General features: G+C 40.8%; 3 protein-coding genes, 1 long non-coding RNA gene, 1 other non-coding gene and 1 pseudogene across 7 annotated transcripts; 3 read left to right on the top strand and 3 right to left on the bottom strand.

Annotated features, from left to right (window-relative positions):
* Positions 1 to 7: 7 nt before the first annotated feature.
* LOC108953124 (uncharacterized) lies at positions 8 to 3,555 on the bottom strand. 3 transcript variants are annotated; one of them, XR_010497001.1, is made up of 3 exons: positions 2,790 to 3,555; positions 1,239 to 1,397; positions 8 to 346 (listed from the first exon to the last, which is right to left on the bottom strand). It is a non-coding gene; the product is annotated as an uncharacterized LOC108953124 (long non-coding RNA). The 3 variants fall into 3 exon arrangements; XR_010497000.1 differs by lacking the exon at positions 8 to 346 and having other exon boundaries at positions 806 to 1,397; positions 2,786 to 3,555; XR_001978524.2 differs by lacking the exon at positions 8 to 346 and having other exon boundaries at positions 806 to 1,397.
* Positions 3,556 to 3,693: 138 nt separating this feature from the next.
* Positions 3,694 to 12,673, top strand: LOC103987553 (casein kinase 1-like protein HD16). Its single transcript, XM_009405882.3, has 16 exons — positions 3,694 to 4,541; positions 6,760 to 6,888; positions 7,033 to 7,106; positions 7,199 to 7,268; positions 7,424 to 7,479; positions 7,748 to 7,819; positions 7,925 to 8,019; positions 8,250 to 8,316; positions 8,418 to 8,547; positions 8,651 to 8,869; positions 8,949 to 9,079; positions 10,139 to 10,313; positions 10,386 to 10,476; positions 11,528 to 11,685; positions 11,980 to 12,168; positions 12,427 to 12,673. Exons 1-16 carry the CDS (start codon positions 4,047 to 4,049, stop codon positions 12,484 to 12,486), a joined length of 2,211 nt encoding a protein of 736 aa, XP_009404157.2. The 5' UTR covers positions 3,694 to 4,046; the 3' UTR covers positions 12,487 to 12,673.
* On the top strand, positions 12,580 to 16,699 carry LOC103988355 (uncharacterized; annotated as a pseudogene).
* Positions 16,700 to 16,860: 161 nt separating this feature from the next.
* Positions 16,861 to 20,055, bottom strand: LOC135639645 (metal tolerance protein 4-like). The gene is made up of 7 exons (XM_065153496.1): positions 19,833 to 20,055; positions 19,007 to 19,179; positions 18,644 to 18,842; positions 17,815 to 17,993; positions 17,544 to 17,694; positions 17,319 to 17,452; positions 16,861 to 17,235 (listed from the first exon to the last, which is right to left on the bottom strand). The coding sequence occupies exons 1-7, from the start codon at positions 20,038 to 20,040 to the stop codon at positions 17,056 to 17,058; spliced, it is 1,224 nt and encodes a 407-aa protein (XP_065009568.1). The 5' UTR covers positions 20,041 to 20,055; the 3' UTR covers positions 16,861 to 17,055.
* Positions 20,056 to 23,613: 3,558 nt separating this feature from the next.
* On the bottom strand, positions 23,614 to 23,695 carry TRNAS-GCU (transfer RNA serine (anticodon GCU)). Its single transcript has one exon. It is a non-coding gene; the product is annotated as a tRNA-Ser (tRNA).
* A 287-nt stretch (positions 23,696 to 23,982) lies between these two features.
* LOC103987550 (uncharacterized) lies at positions 23,983 to 24,556 on the top strand. The gene has a single exon (XM_009405880.3). It carries the CDS (start codon positions 24,092 to 24,094, stop codon positions 24,380 to 24,382), a length of 291 nt encoding a protein of 96 aa, XP_009404155.1. The 5' UTR covers positions 23,983 to 24,091; the 3' UTR covers positions 24,383 to 24,556.
* Positions 24,557 to 26,202: the final 1,646 nt, after the last annotated feature.

The raw sequence follows: 26,202 nt of genomic DNA, 5'->3' as shown, positions 1-26,202 counted from the left end.
ATAACAAATAAAGACACAGTAGGAGGTCGCGGATGGTTATTGTGGATGAAAAAAAAAGAACAACAACGAAATATGAGACAAAATAAAAGGAATAAGAGGACGATACAGATGTTGACGCTTTGTCAGTGCCAACAATGATGCAAGGAAGGGCAACATCACTCTGTATCTGCATTGGTGTCGATGCAGATGCCAAGCGGCTCTTTTGTTGCTCTGCATTTGTGTCGATGTCGACGTAGATGCATAGCATCGACATCTGTGTCGCCCTTTTCTTCCTCTCTTCATCTCTCGTCGTAGCTCTCCCTTTCCATCCGTAATAGCCATCCATAGCCCCTAGCGACGTCGTCGTCTATCACCACCGAAAAAATAATTAGAAATTTGAAATTATCCTTTTACCCATTGTTTTATGCTTTCATCAATAAAATCGACGATGTTAGGGTAAATGTAGATGTTTCACTTTCATAACTATAGGAATTTCAATATAAATTTTTTAAGTTCAGGGACTGAGATACTAAAGAAATCTAATTACAAAAGATAATTTATAATTAGCTCTACTGTCAATCCAGTAAAAGAATTATTTAAAGAGCTTGACAGACAAAAGAGGGAAACTTGTAGAGGTATAAGGAAGCAACTTGACACAAGCTATTAGTTGCTCAAACAATAAGTCTCAAACCAAGCCAAAAAAATGACAATAAAGATACAAGAAGGTTGGTTAAATCTGAACACAAAATATCCTTCAAGTGCATCATGGTAAGTTATGTTGGCAATTGCTTCAGCTCAAACAAATTAAGCACAGGAACATAGGGGATTCAATAAGTTGAGCAAAAGAAGGTTTTCCAAGATGATCAAATAACAATCAGTAGCATAATTCTCTGCAATCATTCACAATTTGATGATCGAAATGATCTATCTGATTAATAGGCCCTAAACAATCATATCATGGTTTAAGATTCTTTAAACCCTAATATGTGAGTGCCAAATGGTCCAAATCCTATAATTGAAGTAATTACTTGACCTCTCTTACCAATAAACACTGCATAAAACTAAAAAAAAAAGGTTCATTCTGCACCTAGTATGTTCATGGTATTATAATCAATATGATCACCTATTAATAAGCATATTTTGCACCTAATCTTTTTCAACATATGGTACACATTAATCCATTTTCAGTCCTAGACTTGAGCATATACAGGGTTTCTACATGCACCATGAATATTTTCCAAAACGGCCCATTCCCATACCACATTTGCATGAGCCATGTGCCATGGGCCAGTATGAATTTGCAAGTTGATAGATTGAGAGAAGTGTCTGCGACAACTTTTTGCTGATTCTGTGATTTGAGTTTCCGAGGCACCAGTATGAGAGTTGCCACGAAGCCACCTTCACCTTTTTGAAAATGCCTGTAACATGGATTTCCAAGTTAATAGATAGAGAATTATGCATGTCTGAAAGTGCCTCCAGCATTAATTTATTGCACATGCATTTCAACAAAAAATGGAACTAAGACATTATCTTTGATGTGCAAAAACTAGATAAGAGTAGAGACGTCAGCTATAAAAAACAAAAAATGTGCTCCAGGATTAGACAAAATCGAAGGATTATCAGCAAAAGCCTGAGGAGGTTCTTATTCCAAACAAGATAAGAAGTTTTAGACATGTCTCCAAGGACAAACTTTGACCCCAGTTATGTTCTCCGAACGTATCACTATCGCGCTGGATTGATCTACAATCTTCCTTATAATCTCAATCATAATAAAGATCAAATTTAACTCAAACCTGTAGAAGAAGTGCAATGCTCAAAACCCTCTAGGTAGTTTAAGAGTAGGCAGAGAAGATCAAAGTGAGAGCACAATGTCACACAAAAAGGGAGATGATGACAATTTAAGCATGGCAGATGGTGAGCTTCAATGACACCACCAATCTGCCTCACCTTTTCTGAATAGACTACAATAAAAAAATTAAATTTTGTCTCTAAATGGCCATTCGAGGATTGGGATTGTGTGCAGCAGATAAGTATGATTGTACCAGCTGCATGAGATTCAAAGGACTTGAAGATTTGAACATTTCTACCAGCGATCATCCAAACTAAAATGAGTAAGTTCCTTATGATCCAGTAAGCTAGGATATGAAGACAACCCAAGAAACATGAAGATCATCATGGCTAAATTAGAAATTAGACTTACACATGGTGTTGGGAAACCTATATACAAGCACCTAGCACCATGAAGTATATCAATTTAATAAGTGGAATCATCTAATCTCCAAGCACAACGGATCTGAATAAGCAGAGGATGCATATCCATAATTTTTTTTTTATGCTAAAATCATAGTTAAGGATGAATTTTTTAAGAAAATATATGTATCTGAGGATACATATTTGCATCTGTACTCTTCAAAGTATAGCATATTCTTATAGGACAACAGAAGGCTTGATTAGACTAAGGTCATTTAGTGGAGACATCTCTTCTGTGAATTACAGGCTTAATATAGCCTAATTTCAGTCAGTTGTTATTTAAATTAAGCTATGGCTCAATTCAAGGTTGATCTCAAAGGGCATAGTTTATGTGAACCATACAATGGTTGTGTATCTTATTTATGGGAATCAATCAACAGGTTTTTATGCAATGAATGCAGATATATGCATAGGATATTGTGCCAATTTAAACACCAATAGTGGGTGCCCTCAGCCAACCGACGATAACTGATCCTATCCATGACATGCTAATTATACTTTGAAATAATAATTAAGCCACTTCAATTAAAAGCAAAATTCGAATTCCGAAGCATACCTACCATGCAAGACATCCTTGAATTATGGAGCTTCATGAAACACATCCCAAACACCCATTCCATCGAATACCTTCCGAGCGCTTCAGGACATCCCACTAAGAGAGGGCCCGCCAACGTAGAAATCCAGCAAACGCCCCGCATTTAAGGCCGGCGCATAAACCATTTCACCGAGTCGCAACACGGAAACTCGGCGATAGGTTTTGAGAACAAGCGGATGGGTGGAAGTCCGAACCGGGGAACGCACGGATAAGGGAGTTCCAAACGAAGAACCGGGCAGGCATCGGCGACGGAGAGAGAAGATGAGCTTGGAAGCGACGAATGGGTGGTGGTCGAGGGCGGCTATGGGTAGGAACTAGTGGAGTTGGAGCAGGTGGACGAGGGAGGCGTGGTAGCGGGACGCCGAAAGCATCTTTGGGTCGGTCGGGGGCAAGAACGAACCGTAGACCCGATTACCCGCTTATTCGACATGAATCCCACCGTACAGCGATGCGGATTCCTAATCTCAACCTGATAACCCGTTTATTCGGCTTGAATCCCACCGTACAGCGATGCTGATTCCTTAGCACCTTTCTGTCGTTTACTACATAATTATTCATGAACTAGAGCACCTGCTTTCGGTAACCCGTCTCGTATACTGTCTTTTGATTGGTTAAATCGGGCCGCTGTGGGACGGGTCCGCCAAAGTAGGAGATCGTCAGTGATCTAGGGATCGTGGTAGGTGTTGGGTCGTGGCGAGTAGCGAATGGTCAAATTGGGCCTGTTGTTGACTGAGTCGATCTGGCCCAACACCAACGTCATCCAGTCCACTGTCATTCGGGAAAGACTTCAAGAGTCGGCTCGAGGCGGTCGGTTCGGGCTCGAGTTGGCCTCCCACCGGCGGACAAAAGGTTAGTGTGAGTTAGGCCGGGACGCCAGGTCATCTTAAGGTTATCCTCTCTCTCTCCCCCTCGGGGGCTTCGTGGAAACCCCCAATTTTGGTCTTCGGTAGTTCGCGATCGATCTCTTCCTCCATCGACCGATCGATCACAAGGAGAAGGGGAAAGGCGAATTTCTTCCTTCCCTAGCTTTTCGATTTCGATCGCTTCAATCCTTGCGAATCCCTAGCGAGCGGAGAAGGTTTCTGCCGATTGCGAGCTCATTCGAGGGTTTCTTTCTGGTGAATTTGAAGGTATGGAAGCCGGAACGGGTGGGGTTTCCGGGAGTTTCTGAGTTGATAATGGTCGGATCGCGAGCGCAGTGGCTCGATTGCATGGGTGAAGAATGCGGGAGCTGCGGAGCGGGGTGCGTCGAGGGGGCCGTGCTCCACCGCCGCCGCCGGTAGATCGTACGTTGCGGAACACGAGGGCGCGGGCTGCCTCGAAGAAGCCGGAGGTTGTAGCGGTTGCGGCTGGGGGTAGCCGGCGGGTGAGGACCAGGGCCGCGGAGGCGCGGGCGGCCGTTGCCGCTAAGGGGAGGCAGAGGGCGAGGTCGGCCAAGGGGAAGTTGGTTTTGATCGAGGAGGGGGAGGGGAAGAAGTCCGATCAATTGAAGGAGGTGGTGGTGGTGGAAGAAGAAGAAGAAGAAGAAGAAGAAGAAGAAGAAGAAGAAGAAGAAGAAGAAGAAGAAGAGGAGGAGGAGGAGAAAGGAAAGGGGCGCACAAAGCAACCGGAGGAAATAAGAGGGAAGGAAACGATGGGTGACGATAGTGGTGGATTGAGCGCCAACAGGGTTGTGGGACAGGAAGAGGAGGGGAACACTACACCATTCCCTGAAAAGGTACATCTTTCTTGTCTGTTCTATTTTGTTGGTGGAAGTTTTTGTTCTTCGTGCACCATGTTCTTATCTTTCTCTGTGAATTCTAGTTTGTTGAATTATACGTCATTGGTTCAGTTTTGTTTTTTTCCTTATCTTTCTCTCGTTTCTGTTATCTTATTTTAGTTTTTTATGTGATCATAAATAAAGCCTTTCTTCCTGCTTCAAAAAAGTGCTCATTTTTTGCTTACTCGGTGAATAATCTTCAGGCTAATGTATCAATAGTTTGATCCTCAGTCCAGTTTAGTGTGCATGTGTCATCGTTTAGAAATAAGACGGTTGGTCGTAATTTTGTTATTGCCATTTTGGTTGACTATATTGATCTTTTCTTCTTGGCTCTCCTCTCTGAGCTGTTTAATAATAGGGATTCCTATTAGTGGACACTGGCTGTAGCATGTTTTATAAATTTTATAATTTTTTAGAGCAGTATATATTAAAACATGTTGCCCTTACATTTACCTTATCTAATGAATCTGAACTTTGTGGTTTCACCTTAAAACTGATCTGATTACTTCTTGCTGTTGTCAGAGCTATAATTTATACTTTGTGGTACAAGTTTTTGCAGATCTGTTATGTTTTATTTCTTTCATTGTATAATACAGGGAAAAATAATAAAAGTACCTATTACTTCTATACATCTTCCTTCTAACCCATATGCATCTTCCTTCTCTTATTGTATCTTTTCCGGATAGAAACTGGACTAGCATAGGATTCTTGTTCTTCCGGTTCATCTTGATTTTGCCTCATTTTTCACTAACTACATAGTTTTTGCATTTTCCACACTTTTGTTTTGTATATTTCTTCAGATTCCCATTCTGAGGATCTTGATGAATAATCTATCCTACACTAATTCCCACTTTATCTGATGTATAAGGAAAAAAAATAATACAAGTTGTTCCTGTTCATTTTAATTGTCTGTCTTCTAAGGAAAAGCACTGTGGTGGAAGCTGATTTAATTTTTTTTAGTTGTTTTGTTCATCATTTTTGTTCTAGAACTTCCTGGGCATAATATGCTGACTTGTTGGATTGTTTTGAGATAATTTTCAATTTCCGTTCACCCTCTCTTTATGCTTATCTTTCCCATATTCTTTAGTTAGTATAGATAGAAGTCAATATTTGAATCTCATTTTTTGCATTTGTTAGCAGCTGACCCCTAACAATTGGGACATTACGACTTGTTTTGTGTTTGTGTGTGTGGCTCTTCTTTTCCTTTTCTTTCTTTTACTAACTCACATCACTGGTTATTTTTAACGCCTCAACTTTTAGTGCATAGTGTCCTTCAGGCTCATGTGGTTTTCGATTCTTTGCTTCGCTGTTTATTCACTATTGACTCGGGATAATTTGCATCTTCTTTTGCAACTTTTTGGTTTAATCTTCTCAAACTCTTGGACGCATCGAAGCCTTCATGTAACACCCCCGATTAGTTCTACATCGGAAGTGGATAAGACTAAGATTAACTTATAAGGGTCTAGTGAGTGTACTACTATCAACTTTAGCTTAAGCATTTTGGCCAGTGGTTTGGACCAAATGAAGTTGATAGGCCAGTTAACCTATCAAGCCTGGGTCATGACATTTGGCATTAGAGCCGATGTAGTATTTAGGCATGGTGAGGAGACTCAAGTAGGAAAGAGCTATCCGTGAATGGAGTTAGAGGATTCGTCACTGCGTGAAGCCACTACTAGGTTACGTTTCACATGTACCATTCTAGGATTTGATCTGGGTTATGCTAGGCCTTTTTCCTTGACGAGAATATCAAGTCCTTGAGTGGGGGAGATTGTAACACTTCCGGTTAGTCCCACATTGGAAGTGGGTAAAACAAAGATTGACTTATAAGGGTCTGATGAGTGTACTACTATCAACTTCAACTTAAGTATTTTAGCCAATGGTTTGGGTCAAACGAAGTTGATAGATCAGTTAGCCTATCAGACTCAGATCGTCACACTTCAACTGATCCTTGGTTGCTTGAGTTATTGTTTTTGTTAATGGTTGATGCAGGTCTTTTGTTAACGTATATTATCCACAAAAAACTATACAACTTATGTTTTGGCATGTTTATGGTTATTTTTTTGTTGAATGGATTATCTGGGGAGCGGAATGAATAGCTTTAATTTTTTTCCTGTCTTTGTTTCAAAGGTGTGTAAATATGAGAATAAAGGATTGCCTTTATTTGGAACAATTTCAGGTGCAGATCGGTAATTCTCCAGTATATAAGGTTGATAGAAAGCTGGGCAAGGGTGGGTTTGGACAGGTTTTTGTTGGCCGTCGAGTCTCTGGTGGCATTGAAAGAACAACAGGTCCTAGTGCATTGGAGGTATTATTATTGGCTCTCTCTTTTGTTTATCTTTTTCTTGGCGGAGCGGAAGCATTGATAAAGTATTTTTCATGTGTAGATATTATCTATCTTGCTACTTTATTTAACATTGCATCTGATTTACGAATTTCTTTTGCTTAATAGGTTGCCATCAAATTTGAGCACAGAAGCAGCAAAGGTTGTAATTATGGTCCTCCTTATGAATGGCAGGTTTACAGGTTCGCCTTGAATTTCTCTTTGCACAGGTTATCTGATGTTCCCTTGTCCCTCATGTGGTCACTCTGAATCATTAATTTTGCCTTTTGGTCAGTGCTCTTGGGGGCAGTTATGGGGTGCCAAGGGTGCACTATAAAGGTCGACAAGGTGACTACTATGTGATGGTATGGTTTCTTCTATTTCTTGTGTGCATTCTTTTGCATCTGCCCATTAGATGGTTGGTCGTGCAGATGTCTTTACTTGCTTCATGTTACTTGTCAGTATACAACATTGTTCAAGAAACTGATATAGTTGCTACTAATTTGTCTGTAATCTACAGGTAATGGACATGCTAGGTCCCAGTTTATGGGATGCTTGGAATACTTCTGGTCAAGCGTGAGTATCTTTTCACTGTGATTACCAGCAGCCATTATGTTCATTCGACCTTTGATTTCCAGCAAATGACTTCTACAGTGATGTTTTCAGTTATCTACCTACTTCTTTGCACCTGTCATGTTTTGGTTGTGTGATCTTAATGCATATGTATTTGCACATTTTTTCTAGTTGGTGTTCTGCTATTGAGTAAGATTGCTATATCTTCATATAAAATGGTCTGTAGTCAGTATTGTCTTTTGTGTACTAAGAGTGTTTTGAAATTTCTCAGGATGTCAACAGAAATGGTAGCTTGTATTGCTGTTGAGTCCATATCAATCCTTGAAAACATGCATTCAAAAGGGTACAAATGCAATCATACACTTACCCGTATATTCTTCTATTTGGAATTTGTGTTCCTTTCACGCAAAGCTGCCTTGTCTTGAACTAATTGAATACATTTTACTAGATATGTCCATGGAGATGTAAAGCCTGAGAACTTTTTGCTTGGTCAGCCGGCAACACCTCAAGAAAAAAAATTATTTCTTGTTGACCTCGGATTAGGTGAGTGAAGAACCTTCTGGTCAGCCAATGGCAGGCATCTCATACCTTCACCTTCCTTTTTATTCTTTGATTTTTTTAAATTTCTATGCACGCATATTTAAATTTTTTAGATGAATACCCCTTGCTTTAGTCCAGTTATATATATATATATATATATATATATATATATATATATATATATATATTGCTTATGCTTCCTTATGTAATTGCTTGTATGCATGTTGTTTTAGCCACAAGATGGAAAGATGCTTGCAACAGTAATCATGTTGAATATGACCAACGCCCAGATGTGTTCAGGTATGAATTTTCCACACGTGACAATGTTTACTTATGGGAGGGATGTCCTCCCTGGTCTCTTTTCGGTACCATTGCTGATACTGGCTGTTTGTTTTCTGTAGAGGAACTGTTCGATATGCCAGTGTTCATGCACATCTTGGAAGAACTGCAAGCAGAAGGGATGATCTGGAGTCTCTTGCATATACACTAATTTTTCTTCATCGAGGCAGATTACCCTGGCAGGGCTACCAGGTAATTGATTGCAAGTAACACAATTTCCAAAATGTCTAAGTGGCTGTCATACATTCAGAGAAATGTGCTTCTCTTTGTATTTATATGTCTATGTGCATCGCAGGGTGATAATAAATCATTCCTAGTTTGCAAGAAAAAGATGTCAACATCTCCGGAGATGATGTGTTGCTTGTGTCCTCCACCATTTAAGCAGTTTCTTGAGATCGTGGTCAACATGAAGTTTGATGAGGAACCTAACTACTCGAAACTAATTTCTCTGTTCGATGGATTAATTGGACCAAATCCAGCAGTTAGGCCAATTAACACTGATGGTGCTCAAAAGGTGATTTCAGTGTCTTTATAATTTGATTTTATGTCAAATTCTGGAGTTGCAAGTTATGACAAATCATCCCATCTATCAGGTTGGTCAAAAACGTGGCAGATTGACTATTGATGAAGAAGAAGAAAGTCAACAAAGGAAGAAGATTCGCTTAGGAGTGCCTGCCACCCAGTGGATTTCTGTGTATAATGCTAGGCTTCCTATGAAACAAAGGTAGATTTTCATGCACTTGTTTGGTTTTTCTTTATAAGGAAAATTTTCCTTCTCTGTACTAATCTTTGAGGATCATGGTAATATTGTAGACTGTTTTTATTGTTGTCTTATTTTTGCCTTAGATTTGTGGGTGTGGCCAACACATTGGATTTTTTTTCCTCTTGAGAGCCATTGTCTCTGACCCCCTAAAGGTCATGTTCTTAGCACACACATGAGGCTAATTATGTATATTATTAAAATAGAAAAAGTGTGTATCAATGGTCAATGGTGATATGTAATTGGTGGAATCACTGATCTATTCATCATAAAATAGACTATCTGTAGCAACATAGCACTTCATGAATGTAGAGAAGATAGCCCAATTTTTAGGTAAATGAAGCAATACCATCATTTTAACTTTATAAATCCTAATTTGGTGCTTAATATGGTTGACGTAAAGCAATACACTTAACCATATATCCATCTCATCTAAAATTAAAAGATCTAGCACTTGAAAATAACAAAATTTTCCTTTTGGATAATTATAGAAGGAATCTGGATGCTTCAAGGAAGTGTTCAATACATATCCAAGAAGTTTCCTAGAAGTGTCATATCCAACGTATATCTAGTGCTGATATGGCATGTGGCCTGAAATATTCATCTATGTATCCCTTTAATTGTTGTGCATACATGTTTTACCAGAACAAGTAGAGAGATACTGATTGTGTCAGAAAACATGAAGCATTCAAACTTTATGAAGTTAAGCTTTGAATATCTTCTATGATCTTTAATAGTTCTAAAAAGAGATGTTGAGATTTAGTTATTTAACTGGAAGGAAAATATTCTTCATTGGTATGATCTTTGTAACAAAATATTTGGTCTGTCCCTTGGCATTTTATATTCAAAATGTTCACTTTTTGTCAGCAGAATCCAGAGCATTGATGTTAAGATTTTTGTTTCTTTATCTTCCATTGGCCCTATTATTTCTTGGAAGGATCTACTCATTAGCAATATCTCATGGTTATTCCAGATTGCTTATATTAATGACGTGCCCTTTTTGATGTTGTAACTTGTATACAGGTACCACTACAATGTGGCTGATGCACGCTTGGCACAGCATGTAGAGAGAGGAAATGAGGATGGTCTGCTTATTAGTTGTGTTGCATCGTGCACAAATTTGTGGGCCCTTATTATGGATGCAGGAACTGGTTTCACATCCCAGGTCTATGAGTTGTCCCCATTCTTCCTTCACAAGGTATGACCACATTATATTATTAATTTTTGTTATCATTTAAGCTGTCATTATCAATGGAGAAAAGTGATGTAGGAGTGGATCATGGATCAATGGGAGAAAAACTACTATATCACCTCTCTTGCTGGTGCCAACAATGGAAGTTCTCTTGTGGTGATGTCAAAAGGTTTGTCTCTTGTGCTGGAAATTAATGTTTGTGTTTTACACTCTTAAATCTTCTCAGCAATGTCAAAGGCCGAGACAATCATATATATATATATATATATATATATATATATATATATATATATATATGTTGGTTATCATATTGTGTAAATGGTGATTGATGGGGTGAAGGAATCTTTTCGGCTAGTCCAAACTTAAAACTGTTTCCCTAAAGTTCAGATGGCTGAAAATCTTTCTCCCCAAGCTCTGAAAATTTATATACTACAATATAGAATGATGTTTAACTCTTCCTTTCAGTAATAGTTGCCCATATTAAAAGTACAGCTTGAATGAAAAAATAACTTTGTTGTAGGGTTTTGGCATGCATCAGGACTCCTATTTCATATGCATTTTGATTGGAGGATCTTAATCACCATCTCGTCTTTTGAATTGCCATAAATTGTGAATAACACATGGTTTCTCCTTTGTAACAAAAGACAGTATTCAAGAAAGAATCTTTTTTGATGTTATATTGTATGAAGAGCATTTACATTGAGAATATGTGGGTATAGAACTATTATAATGTATAAGTTCAGTCATTCAATTTATGGTTTGAAACTTAGTATTGAAAACCAAGTACTGTTCTAAGCATTAAAACTAAGTAAATGTTGTCTTGTGAGACATAGATGGGGCTCGCGTTAGGTAGGTGATATGGGTAAGCCATATAGCCATAGACGGATAGGAAATGTTTTCTTTGTATAATCAAATACAGCCAGTTTGAGATTTCCAATGAAATAGTCATTGGAATGGATCCACTTAATGATGCAATATATGATATACGTAACAGCAATTGAATGATTTTGTTTCAGCATGTGTTTGTAGAGTTCCATATAAGTTTGTAGCCCTATATATCCCTCGTTGTATTTATTCAAATACCTTGATATGTTTCAGCATCACGTTCATGAAAAATTCTCTTGTTGTAACGGAGGTAGAATCTTCTTGAATATTGCCCATGTGGTCCATGCACTAATTTATCTTTGATCTCTAATTGTATCTGCAATTTAACTCCTTAGGCACCCAATACACTCAGCAGTCTTACAAAGTAAGCGAGTCTTTCCCCTTCAAATGGATAAACAAGAAGTGGAAAGAAGGATTTCATGTCACGTCGATGGCAACAGCTGGGACACGATGGGGCATCGTCATGTCACGCAATGCTGGTTTTAGTGATCAGGTGTTATGCAACTTCCTTAAATTTAAATGAATGATATTGTGGTGTGTATCAAATCAAATGAGAATTTTCCCTGTGAAATTGTTCTTAAAATGTGAATAATTTGCAAGATTAGCAAGTTAATCATCATGCTAACTGATTTACATTTGTGACAATCTGTTTGGTAGTCTTTTATGAAAGATATAGATCCTACTAACTTGTTTATACAGCCAAGCTACTTCAGTATTTGATTATTTGATGCTCTACTAGAATCTGATGTAGTGGAAATGGCTTGCATCTGGATTGATGCTTTTGCAGGTTGTCGAATTAGACTTCCTGTATCCAAGTGAGGGCATTCACAGGCGTTGGGACGGCGGATATCGCATTACTTCTATGGCTGCCACCTGGGATCAGGCTGCCCTTATTCTCAGTGTGCCCAAGCGGAAGCCTGGTGATGAGACACAAGAGACCCTTCGGACATCATCATTTCCAAGTGCCCATGTCAAGGTACTTGTATCAATTTCCTCCTGCACTATATTCCAAGTAAAAACATGTTATATGCAATAAGTTTGGGCCATGTCTTTGTAGTTTGTGAATAGCATTCTGACTAAAATAAGAATAAAAAGAAAAGGTAACAGAATTATACTACCCTTAATTCAAGTTTATGGCAACTTTTTTTCGATTTCCAACTATTCTTTCTGCCACCTGCACTTGCTTGTTGTTGTCTTTCCTAGATTGACAACTATTCTCTTTTGTCTTGTGCAGGACAAGTGGGCAAAGAATCTATATCTTGCTTCAATTTGCTACGGACGCACTGTATCATGATATTTATTTCAGCTAAAATATACCTCCTAAGTTTCCGAGAGCAGCGGCTTCTCCTGCTATTTAGGTGATCTTACATTAGCATGTACATCAATGATGTCTGGATCAGATCCGCCTGGTGCTGGCTGATTCACTATATTTGTTTTCCTTGTTTGTAAATCTATTTGCATGGCCTCACATTCTGTGTGCATCTTCTTTCTATATACTGACCGTGATAGATGCTTGTTTCTCATGTAGGGGTCATTAGAATCTTATAGATAAGGAAATCCACAGATCTTTAGTAACATGACCACGTGAAAAGCCCATGTATCTCATTCAGTTCCTATGGTTGGGATGTTACATTATTTGCCTTCATGTAGTTGATTTGTTTTTTTTTTAAATAATATTAATTAGTCCCCATATTTCTTTTGAAAACCTGAAATACTCGTCTAAAACTAAGATATTGGAATCTGGTGATGATGAGTTGACCTAATATCAGAAGTATCATCCATTAGTGAGTGAGGCATTTGACTAAGATATTGGAAGCTGGTTGTTTATTTGCACTATATTAGTCGTAGGTCCCACTCACGTTGATTGGTTCGTTCCCTGTCGCCGAGCCAACGGGGGATCCCTTGTGTGGCAGCTAACCTTTTTAACACCAACCTCCTCATTAGCATAAGACAAAGCTTTCCCGCCTCTGATAGCGTTTGGACTTTTTTGCGCTCCTCTCTCACCGGGCGCGTCAAGGAAAGACTTGGCTTTCGCCTTTTGGGGCCTCGCGATCTGCACCTCCCCCCACGCAAGATCTCCGCGCGGTGGCGGCGGCGGCAGGGGTTGTGGGCCGGCCACGGCGGCGTCTTCCGCCCTCTCGTCCTTCCGCTACGCCGACAGCCTCGTGGTAGTGGGCATCTCCGTCTGCGAGGCCATCTCCTGGCTCCTCATCTACCGCACCTCCACCTACAAGTCCCTCCGCTCCTCCATCGATAAAGCCTCCAAGAAGCTCGACTCCATGAAGCCCACCTCCGCTCCGTCCTCCTCGTCCGTGTCGTCGTCTTCGTCGTCTCGAGCCAAGAAGATGGACCGCGTGGAGACCAGCCTCAAGGACGCCACCCGCGACCTCTCCCTCTCCAAGTTCAAGTCCGGCGCCGTCGTCGCGGCCGTCCTCTTCGTGGTATTCGGTCTCCTCAACTCCCTCTTCGAGGGCCGTGTGGTGACCAAGCTCCCCTTCGCGCCCATCCCGCTCGTCCTCGGAAGAGCCACCGCGGCCTGCCCGGGACCGACCCCACCGACTGCTCCATGGTGTTCTTGTACTTCCTCTGCTCCATCAGCACCCGTACCAATCTGCAGAAGTTCCTGGGTTTCGCGCCCCCGAGAGGCGCCGCCGGGACTGGGCTCTTCCCGATGCCCGATCCCAAGACCAGCTGATCGCTTGATCCAATGCGATAGAGGTGCGGATCCTGAACCCCCGATGCATCAAAATTGGTGAAATTGCTTCTTTCCCTTGGTTTTCTTGAAATTTGATTGTCCTTGCTTGATGTAGATCTCGGTATTACGTAATTGAGTATTATCTTGAAAATTGATTGCTCTTTGCTGAAATCCTTTCACGCTAATCTCCAAAAAAATGAAATCTTTTCTTGTGTCTTTGTATCTGTGATTTTGATACATTTGTCATGACTTGTTATGTATGAAGCCCAATGATGTGAGATTATGACTGTGAGGATTTGAGGTATAATAGAACATCAGTATTAGGGAAGACTACACCAATTAACTTATTTGGAGAGCCTGAAACAATTAACAGAATGCCATTTAGTATGTTTGTTTCGAAATAGTACAATATTCAGGTACCTCTTGGGCATGGATTTCCTAAACTCGAAGCAATGTCTCTAGAGGCTCTGTTTCTTTGATGACATGCATGTCAACCATCTCTGTTCTTGTCCTGTTGTTCTACAATAAGCACCTTTGTTTTATTCCATGGCTTCTAGATGAGGATCCTTCTTTACTTGGAATTATTACCCAATAGAAGACCTGAAGTTCCAAACTATATGATGACATCGGTTTCCATGATCCTCTCCTGCCATCGACTTCACTTGTGGCCTATGAAGCATATGCACTTCCAAAAAGAGCTCCTGTTTTTTTTTTATCTTTTTTTGCTAACTGTGTTACCTAAATCATTTTTATTCTTATCTATGAGGCTCATTATTGGCTCAAGACACTTTTCCAGTATAATTACCCTACTGCGTTTGATGCTCTTGTTGACAGACAAACTATAGTTCTTGCTTGCAATTTACTCGAACTAAAATGTACTGTTGGTAAAATAGACCATGTGAATTTCATTTGGGACATGCATCATAGAATCATGAACATTGATACAAAAGTTAATGGCTTAATGCCATCCTTAGTGCAGCTATGTTATTGAAGACTCGTTTCTCTGACTTGTTATCTGCCTCATAGCAATGTTTGAGTTGATTAGTTGAAACATGATCCGAATGGTCCACGTAACCATGACCTCTTTGGTTGATTGTGTTTCTTCTTTCAAGGTTTGGTCAGATGAAAGAAAACTATTTGATATGATTATCTGCCTCATAGAATTGTTTGAGTTGATTAGTTGAAACATGATCCGAATGGTCCACGTAACCATGACCTCTTTGGTTGATTGTGTTTCTTCTTTCAAGGTTTCGTCAGATGAAGGAAAACTATTTGATATGGTTATCTGCCTCATAGAATTGTTTGAGTTGATTAGTTGAAACATGATCCGAATGGTCCACGTAACCATGACCTCTTTGGTTGATTGTGTTTCTTCTTTCAAGGTTTGGTCAGATGAAGGAAAACTATTTGATATGGTTATCTGCCTCATAGAAGTGTTTGAGTTGATTAGTTGAAACATGATCCGAATGGCCCACGTAACCATGACCTCTTTGTTTGATTGTGTTTCTTCTTTCAAGGTTTGGTCAGCTGAAGGATAACTATTTGATATGGTTATCTGCCTCATAGAACTGTTTGAGTTGATTAGTCGAAACATGATTCGAATGGCCCAGATAACCATGACCTCGTTGGTTGATTGTGTTTCTTCTTTCAAGGTTTGGCCAGCTGAAGGATAACTATTTGATATGGTTATCTGCCTCATAGAACTGTTTGAGTTGATTAGTCGAAACATGATTCGAATGGCCCAGATAACCATGACCTCGTTGGTTGATTGTGTTTCTTCTTTCAAGGTTTGGCCAGCTGAAGGATAACTATTTGATATGGTTGAACTCCCTTTTTATTGTAACCCCAAACTGAGTGGTTGATGGTTGATCCCGATTATCATCGCTTGAGTAGAGAGCTGCCGCCTCAATAAAACTGCCATCACTAATAGCAACTCTCCTTTGTGGATGGACTATTAAAGATATCGATCAGGATGTTGCCAATCTCAGTGTCAGAAGCTTCTGTAACTATCTTCAAGAATGATAAATGCTAGGAAATGCCAGAACCAACCAAGGTGACATTGCCTTCTTTAATGCCTTAATACACCCCCGTCACCCCTGGTTTAAGCAAAAACAGTTCATTCTACAAGACAGCAGTTGGAGGTGTTCCCCCTTTGTCCATGGCCTTGTACAAATTGTCATTGTTGCCTTTCTTTTATAAGTGTTATAAAGTGCATTTCTTTTATAAGTTACAAAACACTTTCTTGCCCATAGATGCAACTTTGCTCAAGCATCATATATTCTCGGACTAGTTGCGTGGGTATTAGTTTAGGTTCTTGCTTACTCGAAGAGTGTTTAGAGCTAAGGACTTGCGCATTCACGTCTTTCCAAATGCACACACTGGACTGCTTTTATGCAACAATTTGAGTTTTTCTTTGAAATTTCTTTAGCATATTCATGCATTTTAGGATCCTGCTCGGCATTTGTTGTAATATCTTGCCATGGTTGTCGAAATCAACTTCAGTCAGTTTTAACTGATACTGCTGTTTATTTATTATTATTTCTCCCTTATCGTTTTGCAGTCTATGCATAATTCTTAGGAGGGCAGGTCATGGTGAGGTTGCTAGAACACCCTGGCACAGACAATTTAGATTTGCTGGCCGACAACTTCAGTTGACAATCCCATCTTCTATCTCAGATCCCAAAAGCATTTCTACTGTTAGTAACAGGACAAATGAGTTTTTCCCCCTTCTTTTGGTGAAATAAGAACTGGTAAACAACTGGATTTTGGCAGTGTAACATGTTTTTGGTATCAAATAGTTCTTTTGATGTAATCTGACTTTTCCCCAGTCACTTTTTTTTGTTTTGGTTTTAACCTGAATTTTCAGAGATCAAACAAAATCCTCTCACTAAGTGTGTGCAGATAATCCTCCACCTTCCAAAAGAATACACATCACCCCAGCAATTAAATGTTCACCATCCAAACAAATCATCACAACCATCAAAGATTCTCCATGAATATACTTCTCATACTCAAGCCAAACTGGTGGTGGAGGACCAAATCCACCAAAAGAGACAGATCAAGAACCATCATCCAAGGGTAACTTTATCCAAAAGAAAGCCTTCAGGAACTCATGTTTCATATACATGAACCTAGCAGATGACCGTAAACAAAGATCATGCATGCGGCTCAAGCTTGGGAGTTGGGCAGCTTGACGAGTATGGAGTGCTCCGGCTTGTGGTCGCATTCGAAGTCGAGATGCACAAATGCGCGTTCGACCTCTGGTAGTTCCTCGATCTTTATCTGCAGCGATTCTCCGATCGCATGGGCTTCTTTCAGAGGTAAATCTTCTGGGAGTTCGATGTCAACCTGCAGGTTGACAGAGCCACACTTTAGTTCCATCTTCTATCTACTTCAGGACGACAACGAGAAAGATCACACCACCAAATCACCTCCACAAAGTAAAGGACCCCAAACGTATATGCTCGGACGGTATCGACACGTTTAATCCGAGGATGATGCCTTATCACAAGGTAAGTTAATTTCTGGAGCATCTCAGGTGGAGCTGACTGACCAACCAGTGAGACTGCAATCAAGAATAATTCAATTAGAGAAGAAGAAACAGTATATATGTTAGTCAAAAAAGATGCTGCTGCTAAATGGATGGCTCATCAGACCTGCGTTCTCCCATACGGTTCCAGACCAATTTGTAATCGTATAGATCGCGAGAATAATAGCCCCAGCAGGATCGATCCACCAGTAGAACTTATCGCCAAGAATAGCAGCAGCCAGGCCAAGAACATTGGTCACAACATCAAAGTAATGGTCCTGGATATCGATAACAAGCCTTTGATATCGACATGATTAATACTCAATGTCTTCAAAAAAAAAGAAAAAAAACTACATACAAACCATCAATCAAAGAGGAAAAATTAGTAGTATTAGGACCTTAGCATAGGCACGGACGATCTTGTTTCCGGAGGTCCTGCAGTAAAGCCACAGAGCTAGTTTTACAAAAGTGGCGGTCAGCATGATCGAATACAGCCACACCAGTTGAGCCGAGGTCATCTTGTCCGCAGGCTTGTTCTCAATCAGGCGTTCCAGAGCTTGAACAAAAACTTGAAATCCTAATAGAACATGGCAAAGGCGGTGATATTACATACCGACAAATAGATGTAGCAAGTACTACAATCATCCTCTCAAACATTTTGTATAAAATAGAACATCTGATCATTCTACACAGACCATGACATGTTTGGATCACATGAGTTTTTCTATATCCAGACAATGACAAGTCAATAGGTCTTTACCACCAAGTCTCATTTTCTGTGTCATAGTTTCCACAGTTCACTTTATGTCTTCAGCTTCTTCATATCCTATGGGCATGCTGATAATTCCTAACACCAGCCATGGTATTTGCCTATCACAGTACCAAAACAAAAGATCTAAGCATGTGATAGGACTGTGCTGACAAATGCTTCCTAAGTTGTCTTGCTACTTTAGTCAAGATTTCAAGTCTAAGTAGCAACAAGAGGCAGTAGTCCTCCACAACTTGCTCTGATTTCTGATGCATAATAATACATCCAGAAATCCTGATCATGTTATGAACCACACCGTATCGATAGCCTACTTTCATGGTGTAGCAAGGAGTTGAATTAGACCTTTGCAAAGCAAATTCCACATGAATGTCATGGATTCAAAAGGCGGCACTCAAATTAGAGCTTCTAAGCAAAATTTCAGATATGAAGAGAATCCAGATTTCAAATGAAACATGTACCTAAAGTGGCCATGATAGCAGCAAATACGATGATGCCGACCGGTTGAACGCGCAACTTGCCGATCGGGTACTTGTATATGTTTATGTTTTTCATGGAAAGATGAGTAAACCAGAGAATGCCGCCCGCCATAAGATCTAGCAATGAATCAAGTGTTGAAGCAGCAATGGCTATGGATCCGCTTCGTATGGTAGCATAAATCTGCAGTCGAAAATTCACGTTAGTTTGCCATTTTGTGAAGCATATCCTGGGATATCGAAAAACCGATAAATTAATTACACACTCACTAACTAGCATGCTAAAATCTCTTGTTTTTCTTTCATTTCTAAGGCTCCAAGAAATCAGTCAATCAATCAATCAATCACCTTCAGTGCCAAGAGCGCAATGTTTGCATAGTTGGAGATCTTCATGGCAAATTCACTCTGCCTTTGCTCTTCAAGGTCCAGAGCTTCATCAACTACATTAGGTGTATTCAATGAGTCCACTTCCTCAAAGGATCTTAGGGTTGCAAACTGCTTCTCATAGTATTCCTTTTCCCCTGCAATCGACATAGAAATTAAAACATAGACATTCCACAAGCATTAGAACCTACCAATCAGTGAACGAAAACAACACTTTTTAGTTCTTCATACAGAAATAGCAAAAGAGGGATTTCCCAACACCCCAATCCCCTGAGAAATTGAAAGGAAATAAAGTTGAACTCCATCAAAATATCATCAAGAAATACAAGAGACTAGTACGATCAATGCACTTCAATCGGGAATCTCGATCTGAGATTTTGAGAGGGATTCCATTCCATAGATCAATTTATATACTTCAACAAGAAGTTGACCGGTTACCTTAGTCAATCATGTAGGTGAACAAAAGAGACGAACTCTTAACCTATTGCAGCTTACGTCACTCTTGCCATTTTCAACGCCAAGAAAAGAAGAGGGAGGGAAAAGGTCAACCTATTCTGCGATCAAAAGGGGGATAAAGAAAAGCACAAGCTTTTAGCCTATCAAACGTAAGCTACGGATTGCTTCCGACGGGGAAGACGAAAAATGGCTGCTTTGATTCCACAGAAGATGAAAGAAATAAAAGAAACCAAATGGATTACAGGGAAATCACATGTCAAAAACAGAAAACGGAAATGGAGATAGGAAAAAAAAAGGGAAACGCAAGAAGGGATCTTTAAGGGACGGCCCGAACCTTCGAGGAGGTCCCTGGTCCGGGAGACGTCGATGGTGAAGGGACGCTCCGGGTCGACCCCGTGCTTCACCTTCTCCGGCAACCTGGCCACGAACTCGCCCCTCATCGAGTTCACCGAATTCTTACGCGGCACCCGGCGGACGGCGGCCAGCAGCGGCGCCCTCACCTCGTTCTCCTCCTCCGCCCTCCCGTTCTCCCCTCCCGCCATGATCTCTCTGTCACCCACCCACCCACCGCAAAGGCGATCGAGGATCCAAAAACAAGGATAAGAGAGAAGAGGGAGAGAAGGATCGGTGTTCGTATATATAGACATGACCAAACGCCCCACCTGACCAACGTACACCGCAAGGCCCGTTTCTTGTCTTTCTCTTGCTATTCTCACGCCGGCTTATCCAACACTTTACTCTCTCTCTCTCTCTCTCTCTCTCTAATTTAATGTTAGAAAATTTAGCTTGGAAAGGCCGGTTTCATACTTTCTTCTGTAGCATTTAAAGATTAAATACATCATCAAATTTGACCATCAATTTAAAATATTATCGATGGATGAATGTCTATAGAGTAATTATACTTATTTTTTTAAAATATTAATTATATTAAAATAATATTATTATAATATTTATTATCAATAATTATATTTAGTTTCATATTGACTGAGTTATCGTAAAATTATATTTAGGAGCATATCCAAACAATAATAGTCTGTGAGTTATCGTAATCATGCGCTGATGATTTAATCAAGAGATTTAGATTTTTTTCGTAAAGATTTAATTTGAGATGAAATTTGATTGAAATGAAATTATCATTTGCATCATTTTCTCTTTTATATATTTGTTTGTGAATTGATGGAATAGATAAAGAAGATGATGCACAGAGATGAATGAATGTGTTAAGCAATATTAGAATAAAGAGAAAAGGAAGGTCAGAATTAGGCATTCTTTGTGCAGCTTAACTTACTTATGTCAATGAACATGGATTGATGTGTTTGAATATTATATAAGCCATGTTGAAGTTTCTCTATTTGGCAACTTTCCATTTTAAAAATATCATGTACAGTAATTAAGGCCCTATTTTTTATATTTCATCAATTAAAATGTAAAGTTTTTAGCATAATTAAAATGTTATATATATACAACTCGATTTTACATAAAAGAAGAACCCTTCGATTTCAAATGATATAATAATAATAATAATTAATTTATCTCCTTCCTATTTTATGATATTTTTACTCATTAATTATTTTGTGCATTTTCATCAAATCTTACTCATTATATATATATGTATATGTATATATAAGGATAGATCTAAACCAATGGGTTTGGTTGGTATTGAAAGGGTTGCTGACTTTGTGGCCACACAGAGGCAGGACTGTTTCTAATGGAAGAGAGTTCAGAGGTTGATGATGGATGTGACTCGATGTTTGCTACTGCAGTGCTGTCCACAAGAAGGAAGGCAGGTGATGTTGGTGTGCATGAATGAAGATTATTGGCAGAAGGCTTTTTATCGCTGCTTCTCTCTTTTGTTTGGATTCAGAATTATTGGCGGATGGACCACCGGAGATGCGGAGGAAACCAAACCAGGCAGGAGGATATCGCTAACGCAATGCTTCTGTGTCGTCCGGAAGCCCGCCGGTGGCCTCCACGTGACCCACTTTCCGCCTGCGTCGCCACCTGCCGAGATGAGGACAAGGTGGCGTGTTTTGGATTGGATTCGGAATCTTACTTGTCTTGGAAGGAGATGCCCACAACACCTTCGATTTGGTTCCTCGCCGGTGTTTGATTACTGTGGTGGACTATCAGCTGTTAGAATCATCGTGCTTACGGAAACACAGATGCAGAGTTTCCAACTAAGCCATCCGATCCCCTGTTATGTCGTCTGTTCGCCGCGGGGAAGAAGACAACTTGTCGGAAAGATTTTTTTGCTCTCGCCTCGAGAGATGAAGAGCTTCGGTAAAGAAACCCGTATGATCCAAACCCTCGATTCCATCAACCGTTCCTTCTTCTTCCTCTGTTGTGGTGAGGTACGAACGGTACCCCACAGCGGCCTCTGTTTGCATGTGAAGGTTAGTGCAGAGGACATCAATGGCCATCCCTGTTCTTCACTCATCTTTTAATATCTATAGTAATATAACATTAGATGATTTTTTTCCTGAAAAATCTCTCTTTTTTAGCTTTTTAATATTTACAGTAATATAATCTAAGGTGTTTAGAAGTGATAAATGAGAATATAAAAATAAATTATATGTAAGAGGAACCAGAGTGTCACAATGTGACAAAGAAATGTCATAAATATCGATAAAGAGTGGGGTAATCAAAATCTACGAATCTTCGAGGCAATAACATGGTAGAATTTATAAAAAATGATAATTGGATTGGCAATGACTATAAGAGAGATGTCTATGATGATGCATAGACGGATGAGATTGTGTGAGCGATACCTGATGGATCATGCTATAAAAGACGGGTGGGAAGCCCCGTTGTGACCATCTCATTTTCCTTTATCAAGATCAACAATCATGATACGTGAGAAGGGTCACCTTACATAATGACTAATGTGATGGAAAGCGATAGAAATAATAAGCGATGACGAAAGATATTTATAGAATTATCAGAAATATGAGCACCATTCGAAAAAAAAAAAAAATCAAAGGCCACCTTACAAAATAAAATCCTTTTTTATTTTATTTTTTACTTAAAGTAAAATTATTTTTTTTCTCCGTTAGTGGTTCGAGTTTTGTCGAATTGAAGATCAGAATCAAGTAGGTTCCAAGCGATTCTAGTTTCGAATTAATATCACCTATTCAATATTTTTTATTTAAATATTTTTTAAAATATTTTTAATATTATAGTTTTTTTTATTTTTTATTACGTATTTAGGATCAAATTATTAGAATTCAATTATAGTTCGATTAAGCGATGATTGGATTCGAATGAAATCGTGAAGGCATCTAATTCCAAGGAGAGAAACCTTAATATCAAAAGAAGAATTAAATGGATTAATAATAAAAATATAGATGCTAAACATTGAGTATAAGATTTATGTGGCCTGATTTTTCTTATCTGCATTTACAAGACAGCTAAACTTTTTTATCATATAAACTTAATGAAATAGAACTAATACAATTCTCTCCTGAGTTAGATCAAACACAAACTCAAACCAATGTAAACTTCAAACAACTTTGCTCTTAACCTCTTTAAATCTGCTATAAAAACACAAATCCTAAGAGCACTCAAATCAAAACATTATATTCTTAGTTCAATTTGATTGCATTAGAGATCCATATATCCAAATAATAAAGGCAGTAATAAATTGGGACAGTTTTAGATCCTATAGATAGTGGTGAAGACAAGACTGATTCCACCACCTCCTAAGACTAAAACTTCCTTCTCATACCAAAACTTTCAATTTCAATCTCTGTTCTTCCTTGTTTTTTGTCCTCCAATTTCAATCTTCTTCCAGAAGATGTCATTCGATTTCCTTCAACAAAACCACATATCTAATCATGAATGTGAACCGTGGAATTTTTTCTGTCAATGTTTTTTCCTCCTTGTTTGATTTTATTTTTTATTAATGAAATTACCCACACATATATATATATAACAAAAATTAAAATAATATATACTTTTTTCTCAACATAATTTATTTTCCTTTTTTTGATTTTAATTTTATTTTTAGCATTAGTCACATACGAATAAAAATAATATATATAATAATAATTTTTTTTGTCAATATAATTTATTTTCCTTTGTTTGATTTTAATAAAAATAAAAATAAAACTTATTTTCGTCGCCTGAGAGATTCGAACTCTCGCGGGGAAACCCCATGTACTTAGCAGGCACACGCCTTAACCACTCGGCCAAAGCGACGAATACGTTGTATCGCCCTAAACTCTCTATATAAAGCTTTAATACTTGCTGACTAAGCAACGCTAGATCTGGTCAACGCATGACGCCGGTCAAATCTTCTCGTATCGCATGGTCAAATCTATGCCCACGTAAGACGTCTCGGAATGTTCTCGGGTTCCACGTTTAGGAACCGGATCAGAAGCTACAGATCTCGTCTTCACGTGGTCGTTTCCCTCGCCAATGCCGTGCACGTTTCATCCTCGGGACTCGTATAAGCCGCGTCCGCCATGGTTGGCACCTCCACCGCCGGGTAATGATGACGAACAAGTCAAGGATTTGACTTGGAGAAAGGCTATATTACTGGGCTCGACCGCCTCTGCCGGCTGCAGAACTCCCATCGTTGCGATCCTCCTCGGTATGGCCCCCGCCATGGACGAATTCTCCTCCGGCCTCAGTGATGTGCTTATGAAGGTGATCATCTTCGCACTCGTTCAAGCGCTGGTCTACCTCATCCTCACCAAGTCCTCCGACGTCTTCTCCACCAACAGGATGAGGTCCCGCAGCTTCCGGCCGGCCCGGACGGTGAGCGTCCGCCGCTGGCTGGCCTTCCTCTCCGACATGCCTCCCGGCGGCGAGGCCTCGCCATCGTCGTCGTCCTCCTCGCGGTCTCCTCGGGATGATTCCTCGCCGGTCCACCGCAGAGATTAGCTTGTTCTCGAGGAGATGCGGATGACTGTGGTGTTGCTGTAATTATGATTCGTTCCTGCGTTTTGATGTTTGATGTTTGATGTTTGATGTTTGATGTTGTTGATCTCTTGCTGTAATGATGCTTAGACTTGGATGATAATATTATGAGATGAAGAATCAGATTTTACGTGAAAAGCACTCTGTGATCTATCTGTGTGATGAGGGTAATAATTGCGATAAGACTCACGTGACATTAGCTGTATCATGTGACGCATTTCACCCCTTTCAACCTGGTGAGCTACCCGGTCAACGCGGACCGGAACGCCTGTCGAGGCACATTAACACCTTGCTCATGCTCGATCTCCCACGCCACGCAATGGCACATTAATACCTCGCTCCCTACGGGCAGGCACATCATGCAACGGTAATTCTTACTATAAAAACCCTTACGTTCTGAGGAGCAAGGGGGAAAAAAATCCACTCCTCTCGAGACTAACTGGATCGTCGGAGGGGTCGGGCTGAGCTCCCTGCCCCGACCTTTGTGCAGGTACGAAGGCCGAGGTCTCTCACAAGAACGCCTAAGTGAGGAGCCCCCTATCCCGAGAAGACGACGACCCCGTCCCGGCCAGGCCACCGTAATCGACCATCTCAATAGTCCCAAGAAACGTCTCAAGAAGATCCCCCATCATCCGGACCCGGAACAAGCCGCGTCGGCCCCGAGGCCACGGCTTAAGGTTGTTTACACTAACATTTTTGGCGCTAGAAGGAGGGCCCCGATGTCGGGGGATCATCATATTGGCTCCGATGAACCCGCGGATGGGGCACCACACCCGATCGGAGCTCCAGGGGAACACCCCTCGTGGGGAGAACCTCATGACGAGCACCCCGCCACAACTTCAAAGCGCTATTGGCGGATATTCAACGATCCGGGCCTATCGCCGCCCAACGGCGCCCCCGTCGACCCATCACCCGTGTCGTCCGAGGCCTTCCAGGATCTCACCCATCAAGTCCGAACTCTGACTGGTATCGTGCAATCCATTATTCCCTTTGTTTCTCGCTCGTTGCACTCCCCGGTCGTCCAACCATTGCGGTAACATGAGCCACACATTCAGGCTCCCGCATCAGCTCGGGAGCTCCCCGCCTCGCCTCGGATCCCGTCATCCCCACCCGGAGGTTGAGCGATGGCCGACCCAAGAGGCCGCCCGGAACCCGAGGCATTGTCTTTGGATCCTGCAGATTCCCTGCGAGTCCAGTTGCGCTTCGTTAATCAGCGTCTCGACGATGTGCAGAAGGAGGTCCGCAGGTCAAGGGGAGAGTCTGGGGAGGACGCACACTAGGGATCCCCATTTACGCCCGAGATACAAGACCATACAATCCCCCCAAACTTCCGACTCCCCTCCCTGGAGGCTTACGACGGTTCCACTGACCCAGCGGACCACGTAACCGCTTTTCGTGCCCAGATGGTGCTATACGGGACTTCCAACGCTCTGATGTGCAGAGCGTTCCCCACTACGCTGAGAGGCTCGGCCCGTGCGTGGTACAACGACCTGAAAACCGGAGCGATCGCTTCCTTCGACCAACTCGTCAAGGACTTTGAGCTCCACTTCGTGGCCTATTCCCGGGCGAAGCCTTCCGTGGCGCTCCTCCTCGGACTCAATCAGAGGGAGGACGAGCCCCTCTCTAGTTTTGTAAACCGTTTCGTAGCGCAGATCCGGGGACTTCCGGACGCTCACCCCTCCTTGTTGATGTAGGCATTTATGATGGGCTTGCGTCCTTCCAGGTTCTTCTAGTCCCTCGTGGAGCGACCCCCCACCACGGTGCCTGAGATGCTCCAACGCGCG

Source organism: Musa acuminata, chromosome BXJ3-6, assembly GCF_036884655.1.
Source record: "Musa acuminata AAA Group cultivar baxijiao chromosome BXJ3-6, Cavendish_Baxijiao_AAA, whole genome shotgun sequence".
Lineage (NCBI taxonomy): Eukaryota > Viridiplantae > Streptophyta > Magnoliopsida > Zingiberales > Musaceae > Musa > Musa acuminata.
The sequence above is the reverse complement of the archived record's forward strand: the minus strand, read 5'-3'. Positions and strand labels throughout refer to the sequence as shown.

Bases quoted from the DNA above. Each gene is read 5' to 3' on its own strand.
- LOC103987553 (XM_009405882.3), top strand. From the start codon at position 4,047: ATGCGGGAGCTGCGGAGCGGGGTGCGTCGAGGGGGCCGTGCTCCACCG. The intron at 8,020-8,249 runs GTGAGTGAAGAA...ATGTTGTTTTAG, and splicing joins TCTTGTTGACCTCGGATTAG to CCACAAGATGGAAAGATGCT. The intron at 10,314-10,385 runs GTATGACCACAT...AAAGTGATGTAG, and splicing joins CCCCATTCTTCCTTCACAAG to GAGTGGATCATGGATCAATG.
- LOC135639645 (XM_065153496.1), bottom strand. From the start codon at position 20,040: ATGGCGGGAGGGGAGAACGGGAGGGCGGAGGAGGAGAACGAGGTGAGG. The intron at 17,695-17,814 runs GTCCTAATACTA...ATCGATATCCAG, and splicing joins TCGTCCGTGCCTATGCTAAG to GACCATTACTTTGATGTTGT. The intron at 17,236-17,318 runs GTGATTTGGTGG...GTCAACCTGCAG, and splicing joins GGGTCCTTTACTTTGTGGAG to GTTGACATCGAACTCCCAGA.
- LOC103987550 (XM_009405880.3), top strand. From the start codon at position 24,092: ATGGCCCCCGCCATGGACGAATTCTCCTCCGGCCTCAGTGATGTGCTT.